The 13,238-nt window shown below is 49.5% G+C and overlaps 1 protein-coding gene across 4 annotated transcripts in view; it reads left to right on the top strand.

The window, feature by feature from the left end:
• Positions 1–13,238, top strand: part of LOC136624332 (oocyte zinc finger protein XlCOF6-like) — a 459,204-nt gene that overhangs the window by 105,522 nt on the left and 340,444 nt on the right. For 3 of the 4 annotated variants that reach the window (XM_066598265.1, XM_066598260.1, XM_066598259.1), the window contains one exon: positions 8,202–8,325. In XM_066598265.1, coding sequence (XP_066454362.1) covers positions 8,202–8,325 — 124 coding nt within the window. Of the gene's footprint in view, positions 1–7,932; positions 8,113–8,201; positions 8,326–13,238 lie in introns of all 4 variants that reach the window. The other variant, XM_066598256.1, reaches the window with a different exon arrangement.

The following is a 13,238-nucleotide window of genomic DNA, read 5'->3' as shown; positions in this document are numbered from 1 at the left end:
ACGGTTTACAGGCCGGACATGATGTAATAGTCAGTATATGCGCTGTCACCCAGCAGTACGGTGTACAGGCCGGACATAATGTAATAGTCAGTACATGCGCTGTCACCCAGCAGTACGGTTTACAGACCAGACATGATGTAATAGTCAGTATATGCGCTGTCACCCAGCAGTACGGTGTACAGGCCGGACATCGTGTAATAGTCAGTATATGCGCTGTCACCTAGCAGTACGGTTTACAGACCGGACATGATGTAATAGTCAGTATATGTGCTGTCACCCAGTAGTACGGTGTACAGGCCGGACATGGTGTAATAGTCAGTATTTGCGCTGTCACCCAACAGTGCGGTGTACAGGCCGGACATGGTGTAATAGTCAGTATATGTGCTGTCACCCAACAGTACGGTGTACAGGCCGGACATGATGTAATAGTCAGTATATGTGCTGTCACCCAACAGTACGGTGTACAGGCTGGACATGATGTAATAGTCAGTATATGTGCTGTCACCCAACAGTACGGTGTACAGGCCGGGCATGATGTAATAGTCAGTATATGTGCTGTCACCCAGCAGTACGGTGTACAGGCCGGACATGATGTAATAGTCAGTATATGCGCTGTCACCCAACAGTACGGTGTACAGGCCGGACATGATGTAATAGTCAGTATATGCGCTGTCACCCAACAGTACGGTGTACTGGCCGGACATGATGTAATAGTCATTATACACGCTGTCACCCAGCAGTACGGTGTACAGGCCAGACATGATGTAATAGTCACTATATGTGCTGTCACCCAACAGTACTGTGTACAGGCCGGACTTGATGTAATAGTCAGTATATACGCTGTCACCCAACAGTACGGTGTACAGGCCGGACATGATATAATAGTATATGTGCTGTCACCCAGCAGTACCGTGTACAGGCCGGACATGATGTAATAGTCAGTATATGCGCTGTCACCCAACACTACGGTGTACAGGCCGGACATGATGTAATAGTCAGTATATGCGCTGTCACCCAGCAGTACGGTGTACAGGCCGGACATGATGTAATAGTCAATATATGTGCTGTCACCCAACAGTATGGTGTACAGGCCGGACATGATGTAATAGTCAGTATATGTGCTGTCACCCAACAGTACGGTGTACAGGCCGGACATGATGTAATAGTCAGTATATGCGCTTGCACCCAACAGTACGGTTAACAGGCCGGACATGATGTAATAGTCAGTATATGTGCTGTCACCCAACAGTACGGTGTACAGGCCGGACATGATGTAATAGTCAGTATATACGCTGTCACACAGCAGTACGGTGTACAGGCCGGACATGATGTAATAGTCAGTATATGCGCTGTCACCCAACAGTACGGTGTACAGGCCGGACATGATGTAATAGTCAGTATATGCGCTGTCACCCAACAGTACGGTGTACAGGCCGGACATGATGTAATAGTCATTATACACGCTGTCACCCAGCAGTACGGTGTACAGGCCGGACATGATGTAATAGTCACTATTTGTGCTGTCACCCAACAGTACGGTGTACAGGCCGGACATGATGTAATAGTCAGTATATACGCTGTCACCCAACAGTACGGTGTACAGGCCGGACAGAATGTAATAGTCAGTATATGCGCTGTCACCCAACAGTACGGTGTACAGGCCGGACATGATGTAATAGTCAGTATATGCGCTGTCACCCAACAGTACGGTGTACAGGCCGGATATGATGTAGCTGTCACCCAACAGTACAGTGTACAGGCCAGACATGGTGTAATAGTCAGTATATACGCTGTCACCCAGCAGTACGGTGTACAGGCCGGACATGATATAATAGTCAGTATATGCGCTGTCACCTAACACTACGGTGTACAGGCCGGACATGATATAATAGTCAGTATATGTGCTGTCACCCAGCAGTACGGTGTACAGGCCGGACATGATGTAATAGTCAGTATATACACTGTCACCCAATAGTACGGTGTACAGGCCGGACATGATGTAATAGTATATGTGCTGTCACCCAACAGTACGGTGTACAGAACGGACATGATGTAATAGTCAGTATATGCGCGGTCACCCAACAGTACGGTGTACAGGCCGGACATGATGTAATAGTCAGTATATGTGCTGTCACCCAGCAGTATGGTGTACAGGCCGGACATGGTGTAATAGTAAGGATATGTGCTGTCACCCAGCAGTACGGTGTACAGGCCGCACATGATGTAATAGTCAGTATATGTGCTGTCACCCAACAGTACGGTGTACAGGCCGGACATGATGTAATAGTCAGTATATGCGCTGTCACCCAGCAGTACGGTGCACAGGCCGGGCATGATATAATAGTCAGTATATGCGCTGTCCCCCAATACTACGGTGCACAGGCCAGGCATGATGTAATAGTCAGCATATGCGCTGTCACCCAACAGTACGGTGTACAGGCCGGACATGATGTAAAAGTCAGTATATGCGCTGTCACCCAACAGTACGGTGTACAGGCCGGACATGATGTAATAGTATATGCGCTGTCACCCAGCAGTACGGTGCACAGGCCGGGCATGATGTAATAGTCAGTATATGTGCTGTCACCCAACAGTACGGTGTACAGGCCGGGCATGATGTAGAAGTTAGTATATGCGCTGTCACCCAGCAGTACGGTGCACAGGCCGGGCATGATGTAATAGTCAGTATATGCGCTGTCACCGAACAGTACGGTGTACAGGCCGGACATGATGTAATAGTATATGTGCTGTCACCCAGCAGTACGGTGTACAGGCCGGACATGGTGTAATAGTCAGTATATGTGCTGTCACCCAACAGTACGGTGTACAGGCCGGACATGATGTAATAGTCAGTATATGTGCTGTCACCCAACAGTGCGGTGTACAGGCCGGACATGATGTAATAGTCAGTATATGTGCTGTCACCCAACAGTACGGTGTACAGGCCGAACATTGTGTAATAGTCAGTATATACGCTGTCACCCAACAGTACGGTGTACAGGCCGGACATGATGTAAAAGTCAGTATATGCGCTGTCACCCAACAGTACGGTGTACAGGCCGGACATGATGTAATAGTATATGCGCTGTCACCCAGCAGTACGGTGCACAGGCCGGGCATGATGTAATAGTCAGTATATGCGCTGTCACCCAACACTACGGTGCACAGGCCGGGCATGATGTAATAGTCAGTATATGTGCTGTCACCCAACAGTACGGTGTACAGGCCGGGCATGATGTAGAAGTTAGTATATGCGCTGTCACCCAGCAGTACGGTGCACAGGCCGGGCATGATGTAATAGTCAGTATATGCGCTGTCACCGAACAGTACGGTGTACAGGCCGGACATGATGTAATAGTATATGTGCTGTCACCCAGCAGTACGGTGTACAGGCCGGACATGGTGTAATAGTCAGTATATGTGCTGTCACCCAACAGTACGGTGTACAGGCCGGACATGATGTAATAGTCAGTATATGTGCTGTCACCCAACAGTGCGGTGTACAGGCCGGACATGATGTAATAGTCAGTATATGTGCTGTCACCCAACAGTACGGTGTACAGGCCGAACATTGTGTAATAGTCAGTATATACGCTGTCACCCAACAGTACGGTGTACAGACCGGACATGGTGTAATAGTCAGTATATGCGCTGTCACCCAACAGTACGGTGTACAGGCCGGACATGATGTAATAGTATATGTGCTGTCACCCAGCAGTACGGTGTACAGGCTAGACATGGTGTAATAGTCAGTATATACGCTGTCACCCAACAGTACGGTGTACAGGCCGGACATGATGTAATAGTCAGTATATCTGCTGTCACCCAGCAGTACGGTGTACAGGCATAGTCAGTATATGCGCTGTCACCCAGCAGTACGGTTTACAGGCCGGACACGATGTAATAGTCAGTATTTGCGCTGTCACCCAACAGTGCGGTGTACAGGCCGGTCATAGTGTAATAGTCAGTATATGCGCTGTCACCCAGCAGTACGGTGTACAGGCCGGACATGATGTAATAGTCAGTATATGCGCTGTCACCCAGCAGTACGGTTTACAGGCCGGACATGATGTAATAGTCAGTATATGCGCTGTCACCCGGCAGTACGGTGTACAGGCCGGACATGATTTAATAGTCAGTATATGCGCTGTCACCCAGCAGTACGGTGTACAGGCCGGACATGATGTAATAGTCAGTATATGGGCTGTCACCCTGCAGTACGGTGTACAGGCCGGACATGATGTAATAGTCAGTATATGCGCTGTCACCCAACAGTACGGTGTACAGGCTGGACATGATGTAATTGTCAGTAGATGCGCTGTCACCCAGCAGTACGGTTTACAGACCGGACATGATGTAATAGTCAGTATATGTGCTGTCACCCAGCAGTACGGTGTACAGACCGGACTTGGTGTAATAGTCAGTATATGCGCTGTCACCCAGCAGTACAGTGTACAGGCCGGGCATGATGTAATAGTATATGTGCTGTCACCCAACAGTACGGTGTACAGGCCGGACATGATGTAATAGTATATGTGCTGTTACCCAACAGTACGGTGTACAGGCCAGACATGATGTAATAGTCAGTATATGCGCTGTCACCCAACAGTACGGTGTACAGGCCGGACATGGTGTAATAGTCAGTATATGCGCTGTCACCCAGCAGTACGGTGTACAAGCCGGACATGATGTAATAGTCAGTATATACGCTGTCACCCAACAGTACGGTGTGCAGGCCGGACATGATGTAATAGTCAGTATATGCGCTGTCACCCAGCAGTACGGTGTACAGGCCGGACATGATGTAATAGTATATGCGCTGTCACCCAACAGTACGGTGTACAGGCCGGACATGATGTAATAGTCAGTATATGTGCTGTCACCCAACAGTACGGTGTACAGGCCGGACATGATGTAATAGTATATGCGCTGTCACCCAACAGTACGGTGTACAGGCCGGACATGGTGTAATAGTCAGTATATGTGCTGTCACCCAGCAGTACGGTGTACAGGCCGGACATGATGTCATCGCTGCTCGTTACTTGTGAATTGTTTCTGGAAGATGCCATTACCATCCAGCTATGAACAGCGTGCGCTCTAGAACATGCTGGAAGATCCAGAAAGCACAGATAAACATTTGGCTACTGGGTTGGGGCCCTTTTACACGGCACGATCAGCGTTCAGATTCTTGTTGGATTGTAGGAATCCGAACGCTAATAGTTTAGTGTAAATGTTGGCGGTGACGGAGAGACCAACGATAATTCACGTGTCGCTCAGTTTCTGCAGACATGGAAATAAAACTCCGATCCTTCATCCATGCACTACGGCCTGTATACTGGGGATGGAAGCGGACGGGCCGCAACGATCTCCGGCCGCTCCACCTCTACTCAGCACAGGCGCGATTATCATTCACATGGCTGCCGGCCACTGAAGCCCCCGACAGTCGTCCCATGTAAGAGGACCCTTACTGTTAGGATATGTTCAGATGAGCAGATCCAGCATGGCTTTATCCACATGGAGTCCAACTCTGAAGACCACAATAGAAATCCACGGCTGAGCTTCAGATCTCCACCGCAGATCCACATGCGGATTTGGTCTTTTAAAATGAGAAATTCGCTCTCTAGTCTACAGTTTTTGGAGCAGATTTTTTCCACCCGCAGATTTCAAATTTCTTTGCAGAAAAAAAAAGTGTTGTGTGACTTCTGGACATGGAATCCACAGCTTCAATTTCTGCATCAAAATCTGCAACATGTGAACATAATCTAAGGAGGTTAATCGAGCAAATACTGTTGATGATCTCTCCTCAGGGTTGGACATGAATAGTTTATTGCCGGGGATCCACCACTCGAGATCCTTGCAATCAGCTGATCGTCTGGCCCGCTGTCAGTGGGTGGAGTGCGGTTAGACGCCCGGCGTAGCTGCATTTATTGCGGTCTGGATGATCAGCTGAGCAGCAAATCGATGAGGATCAACTATTGATGACCGATCCTGATGATGTTTACTCAATAGTATTTGCCTGGAAATCCCCTTTGATATCTCCTCGCCGGTTTCCCCTTATTATCTCCAGTAATTGTATTATTACAGGGGATTTTCTATGATGTTACATTGTCTCATCTTCTTCCCATTCAGGATCCTCGGCTGATATCTTCTATATCTGATAATATTCCTGATTGACCCGACAAGGATGGAGAGGAACCGGGACAAGATGGCGGAGAGTATATTCACCCTCACCCTAGAGATACTCTTCCGGCTTACAGGAGAGGTGAGAGATTCTGGGGATGACGTCACGTTACATCATTATTATGTGTGTAAAAGTTGACCTGACCGCCTCGTAGCTTGGCAGATGCAACCTCACTGACAGTATCACCATTCTTGTTGTATCTCTACTGGCCTCTGTTGCCCCCATACAGGCTATCCTTAGATTCGAGTCCCAGTGTCTTGAATATGCCAAGTGGATGGTGCCGCCAGCACTCATTGTCAGTCACATCTAATGTCCGCCATTAACAGTGAGTGGTGGGAACTGTCCCCTCAACACTTCTAAAGCACTGGGAGTTGAATTTAAGGATAGCCTGTTCGGGAAACTGGGGTGTGGGGGGTAGTGAAAAAAAGGTGGTGATAAAGGCAGCAGGACTGCAGATGCAAAGCTCTACTACCGGCCTGCTTAAATGCAGACATGCACAGGTCCTACTCTACCGGCCTTCTTACATGTAGACATGGACAGGTCCTACTCTACCGGCCTGCTTACATGTAGACATGGACAGGTCCTACTTTACCGGCCCGCTTACATGCAGACATGGACAGGTCCTACTTTACCGGCCTGCTTAAATGCAGACATGGACAGGTCCTACTCTACCGGCCCGCTTAAATGCAGACATGGACAGCGCCTACTCTACCGGCCCGCTTAAATGCAGACATGGACAAGTCCTACTCTACCGGCCCGCTTAAACGCAGACATGGACAAGTCCTACTCTACTGGCCCGCTTACATGCAGACATGGACAGGTCCTACTCTACGGGCCCGCTTACATGCAGACATGGACAGGTCCTACTCTACGGGCCCGCTTACATGCAGACATGGACAGGTCCTACTCTACGGGCCCGCTTACATGCAGACATGGACAGGTCCTACTCTACGGGCCCGCTTACATGCAGACATGGACAGGTCCTACTCTACCGGCCCGCTTACATGCAGACATGGACAGGTCCTACTCTACCGGCCCGCTTACATGCAGACATGGACAGGTCCTACTCTACCGGCCCGCTTACATGCAGACATGGACAGGTCCTACTCTACCGGCCCGCTTACATGCGTCTGGTTTCAGACAAACATCTAGCAATGATTAGAAAGTGAGTAAAATACGTTTTACTAAGGGCCTATACATACTGGCACTTACACGTACGATTCTTGTATGCAGGAAACATACATGAAAAAACGTGTAAAGCTTCATACGTTTTAAGCAGACGGTTTCTTTTTTAATCGCGAGCGCGGTATATGTTTTTCACTGTAAAACTGTTTTCTCAACAGAGTTTTAAAGTTCAACATTTTTTTTCCCTTTAAGGCATTTGATCTCAAAAAACATATACGTTAAGTGTGTGGAAACCTACAGCCAAATGTTTCTGTATTTTTGCTCAGTTTTTTATCAGGAAATCGGACAACCCCTCTAATATCAGATGATGTGACTGGAGAGATGAAGAACCCTGGGAACATGATGTCATCACTGCAGACGATTAAACAAAGTCCAACGGGTAGAATCTTAATGGCGGCATTAGATCGAATACAGAAGCTTGTTTTATTTAATTTCTCTGCATTGCTCAGTTATTTTTTTATCATGAAATCGGACAACCCGTCTAATACCAGATGATATGACATGAGAGGTGAAGGACTCTGGGAATGTCTGCAGGGATATTTATGGATGTATCTCCCCATAAACAGGATTACACGGTAGTGAAGAAGACTTCTAGTGATGGCTGTCAGGCCCCAGTGTCTGATGGATGGGGAAGACCCCTGAGCCCAATCACAGGGCCTCCACCTCACCCCCTGATACTGGAGGAGATCAATGAGCAGAAGATCCTAGAACTCACCAACAAGATGATTGCGCTGCTGACTGGAGAGGTGACGCTGCTGGGAATGCTGGGACATTATACAGTAACGCTATGGCGGTATAACGTGTCTGGGTGATGACGGTATCATTGTGTTGTCAGGTTCCTATAAGGTGTCAGGACGTCACTGTCTATTTCTCCATGGAGGAGTGGGAGTATTTAGAAGGACACAAGGATCTGTACAAGGACATCATGATGGAGGACCACCAGCCCCCCTCATCACCAGGTAATAGACCGTACTAAATCCACACAGCCTTTATTATTTGTATGTAGAGAATGAATTCAGTGGCTGTCTGTGTTTTCTGCAGGTGGATCCAGTAAGAGAACAGCAGCGGAGAGATGTCCCCGTCCTCTTCTTCCACAGGATGATCAGGTAGGACATAAAGTTCCCGTCTTCAGTACTGCGGCCGTGAATGTCTTGTTTTATCCAATAGTATTATAGGATTTATGATTGTTTAAAGGGAATGCTTAAGCAGAAAACGACCTCTTTTATGTTGAAGAGCGTTTTTATGTTGACGTTTATATGTTGAAGAGCCACTGTGGCAAAGCACATTTTACCATTCCTGCCCCCTCATCTGATTGCCTGTCACACTCTGGAAGTCCCCTCTGTATATTGCAGCCACTCCCATGCAGTGCAGCCTCCTGTCGGATACTCATCAGGCATCATCTTGATGGTGACATTTTTGCTTTCACATTAATCCTATGATTCATCACCGTAGCATTAGCTAGAGCCTGTACCATTTCTGCCTGCTCGGTGGGCCATTAAATTTTTCATTACCTTCTATATTCTTCTAAATAAGCTAAAGCCCATAACTATACAGTCAGCAGGATGAGCTGCGATTTCCTCTATTGTAACTGTGTGACAGGAACTGTGTGATTATCACCAGTAACTGTGGCAGGAGTGTAGTAGGCTCTGTAGTAGGCTCCAAGTAATAGCATCATACAGACTGAGAAGCTGATTGAAAACTGAACACATAAACCTAAGTAAATATGAGCTGATCAAAATTGAGATCACATAACCATCTGAGGAGAAAGAAGCCAGGAGCTTCAGATCGAAAGGAACAACTAACCAAGATAACACCAGTCAACTTATATATATATTGGGATGATAGCTCCATAATGAATACTTTTTTTTTTACTAAAGTGGCCCGTTTTAAAGAATTTTTGGCGAGTTTCTTTCCATTTTCGAAGTCACGATCTATATTCAGAAAAAGTCCCAATATCCTGCAGTTCTCACACTGACCACTAAGTCTAATAATAGTCTGACATGGTTTATTCTGCAGAGACAACTTTTCAGCAGTAGAGTCAGCACAGGCTCCACCATTCACAGTGGGTGATAATCACAGCTTATCTCCTCCACTTCCCTGCAGAGGTGACAGATCATGCCTAATGCTGGGTTTACAAGGCTGGGTTTATTAAAATAAACCCTCTTTACTGTAATTTCATCAGAGCAAGTAAAACAGCATTTGTCTCAGTATAGGGTGGAACTAGGCAGCATTTCTCCACAGACATTAGATTGGCAGATCAAATAATTTGCATGGAGGATGGCCGAGGATGTTTGGGAGAGATGAGGTGGCAATATCACCATTTGTATACCGGGGGTTTCTGACCTTTGTCAATCTATAACACAGCCCTTCTGTTACCAGTGATAGACAGATCCCCGCCCCGGCGGCTGCACTGTCTCAGTCACTGAGGAGCACTTCACTAGGCGCCTGTCGCTTCTGGGACGTCACTAGGCGCCTGTCGCTTCTGGGACGTCACTAGGCGCCTGTCGCTTCTGGGACGTCACTAGGCGCCTGTCGCTTCTGGGACGTCACTAGGCCCCTGTCGCTTCTGGGACGTCACTAGGCGCCTGTCGCTTCTGGGACGTCACTAGGCGCCTGTCGCTTCTGGGACGTCACTAGGCGCCTGTCGCTTCTGGGACGTCACTAGGCGCCTGTCGCTTCTGGGACGTCACTAGGCGCCTGTCGCTTCTGGGACGTCACTAGGCGCCTGTCGCTTCTGGGACGTCACTAGGCGCCTGTCGCTTCTGGGACGTCACTAGGCGCCTGTCGCTTCTGGGACGTCACTAGGCGCCTGTCGCTTCTGGGACGTCACTAGGCGCCTGTCGCTTCTGGGACGTCACTAGGCGCCTGTCGCTTCTGGGACGTCACTAGGCGCCTGTCGCTTCTGGGACGTCACTAGGCGCCTGTCGCTTCTGGGACGTCACTAGGCGCCTGTCGCTTCTGGGACGTCACTAGGCGCCTGTCGCTTCTGGGACGTCACTAGGCGCCTGTCGCTTCTGGGACGTCACTAGGCGCCTGTCGCTTCTGGGACGTCACTAGGCGCCGGTCGCTTCTGGGACGTCACTAGGCGCCGGTCGCTTCTGGGACGTCACTAGGCGCCGGTCGCTTCTGGGACGTCACTAGGCGCCGGTCGCTTCTGGGACGTCCCTAGGCGCCGGTCGCTTCTGGGACGTCCCTAGGCGCCGGTCGCTTCTGGGACGTCCCTAGGCGCCGGTCGCTTCTGGGACGTCCCTAGGCGCCGGTCGCTTCTGGGACGTCCCTAGGCGCCGGTCGCTTCTGGGACGTCCCTAGGCGCCGGTCGCTTCTGGGACGTCCCTAGGCGCCGGTCGCTTCTGGGACGTCCCTAGGCGCCGGTCGCTTCTGGGACGTCCCTAGGCGCCGGTCGCTTCTGGGACGTCCCTAGGCGCCGGTCGCTTCTGGGACGTCCCTAGGCGCCGGTCGCTTCTGGGACGTCCCTAGGCGCCGGTCGCTTCTGGGACGTCCCTAGGCGCCTGTCGCTTCTGGGACGTCCCTAGGCGCCTGTCGCTTCTGGGACGTCCCTAGGCGCCTGTCGCTTCTGGGACGTCACTAGGCGCCTGTCGCTTCTGGGACGTCACTAGGCGCCTGTCGCTTCTGGGACGTCACTAGGCGCCTGTCGCTTCTGGGACGTCACTAGGCGCCTGTCGCTTCTGGGACGTCACTAGGCGCCTGTCGCTTCTGGGACGTCACTAGGCGCCTGTCGCTTCTGGGACGTCACTAGGCGCCTGTCGCTTCTGGGACGTCACTAGGCGCCTGTCGCTTCTGGGACGTCACTAGGCGCCTGTCGCTTCTGGGACGTCACTAGGCGCCTGTCGCTTCTGGGACGTCACTAGGCGCCTGTCGCTTCTGGGACGTCACTAGGCGCCTGTCGCTTCTGGGACGTCACTAGGCGCCTCGTCGCTTCTGGGACGTCACTAGGCGCCTCGTCGCTTCTGGGACGTCTCCCGACTATTAGGCACCTTTACGCTTTGCCTTCCGTATACCGAATCACCGTCAGGGCCGACCGCTTGAAGAGGGGAGCTTCGGTCCTTCCCTCTCCACAGCTCTCACCCGCTCCGTGATCTGTCTCACGTTGTCTCCTCACTCTGCCACATCTCTGCCGGCTCCTCACTTCAGCGCTGTATGACGCCAGCTCTCCGCTCACCACTGACTCTCTGACTATCTCCTCTGACTCTCTAAACTAACTGCCCCTTCCCTTTCTGTCCTCCTGCACAGGCTCTGGCACTGTTTAGCAACCTGCTAACCAATCACAGCCTGCCTCTCAACTGTCATCCCACCATCAGATAGCCAATCATATTGTTAAACTCTCCAGACAGACTGACCAATTAAAGCTCAAACTGCCGGCAGCCAATGAGAAATAGCTGGTTGCTGGACAGATTAATTTTAGTTCTGTTGCAGGGCAGATTGACACAATGTTAACCCTTGCATGCCCTGGGGGGATTGCAAACCTGCATAAAATTAGTGATCGCACTTTTGTAGGACACTTCTGGGCCACTATAATAGTAAACAATGGCTTTGCATTTAGATGTAACGATTATCATGTATTTTCATCCCGTGTAAATGGCCTTTAAAACAGTCTCCCATAGAAGTCAATGGGTCATCTCCTGTCCGTTGTTTGAATGGCCCATGAGGTGCCTGCAAAGCATACAGTGTCTTGTGTTAGTAGTCACTCTTCTTGGTGTTTCCCTGTTTTGTTGCGTTACAACCTGCAATTAAAATGGATTTTAATTTAGGTTTTATGTAACGGACATGAGGAAATAGTCCTAATTACAGTGGAATGAAAAAAAAAACTTTGTTTAAAAAAATAAAAGCTGAAAAGTTGTGATTGCATATATGTTCATCCCATTATTCAGTACTCACTGATTTTGTTATTAAAGCCCCTAAATAACGTCTAGTCCAACAAATTTCCAACATCACATAATTAGTTGAATATGGTTTCCCTTTACTGAAACTCTATGACTGCAGAGGTGGTTGCTTACGGCTAGCAGAGATTGCAGTCAGTAGGACAGGGAGCATGTTATCAGGTAGAGTAAAGAGGGGTTTGTTTTAGGAGTTCTGGTATTCCTCCCTGAAGAGGTGCGTTTTCTAGAGCGCTCCTGAAATTTTGTGTGTGTCAGGGGTTGCCCAGATAATTTGGGGTAGTGCATTCCAGAGGACTAGTGCTGCTCTTGAGAAGTCTTGGAGGCGGGAATGAGAAGTTCAAATTAAAGGAGCACTTAATCTGATATGGTTATTGGAGCGGAGGGCATGGGCTGGGTGGTGGATTGAGATGAGGGAGGCAAAGTAGGGCAGCGCAGTGCTGGGGACAGCTTTATGGATGAAGGTAGGGAGTTTAAATTTAATTCTGTATTTAACGGGCAGCCAGTGCAGTGACTGGCACAGGGCAGAGACGTCCGAGTAGCGGCTGGACAGGAAGATGAGCCTGGATGACACGTTCAGGATGGATTGGAGAGGGAAGAGCCTGGTGCGGGGGAGGCCGATTAGCTGCGAGTTGCAATAATCGAGAGGGTGGACCAGGATTGGGACAAATATCCCCTCCTGCTAGTAGCAGCAGGATAGCGAGGTTGAGCAGGTGGTAAGGAGATTTATGAGGGCAGCTGTTATCTTTCTCAGTGTCATTAGGGGGTTTGAGGTTTAGGCCTTTTCTGGCCATATAAAACCTCCCACACGACTTCTCCAACTGTGTGATGACTTTTACAATATTTATTTCCCAGCTGGTGAAACTGGAGGAAGATCTGATCCCTATTGATGCTATAGAGACAGATGTGAGGGGGGATCAGCCGAGTAAGGAGGGGATTCCTATAGATGACCCTGCAGGTGAGTGACCACTGAATGC

This window comes from Eleutherodactylus coqui, chromosome 4 (assembly GCF_035609145.1).
Source record: "Eleutherodactylus coqui strain aEleCoq1 chromosome 4, aEleCoq1.hap1, whole genome shotgun sequence".
In the NCBI taxonomy this organism is placed as follows: domain Eukaryota; kingdom Metazoa; phylum Chordata; class Amphibia; order Anura; family Eleutherodactylidae; genus Eleutherodactylus; species Eleutherodactylus coqui.
The sequence above is the reverse complement of the archived record's forward strand: the minus strand, read 5'-3'. Positions and strand labels throughout refer to the sequence as shown.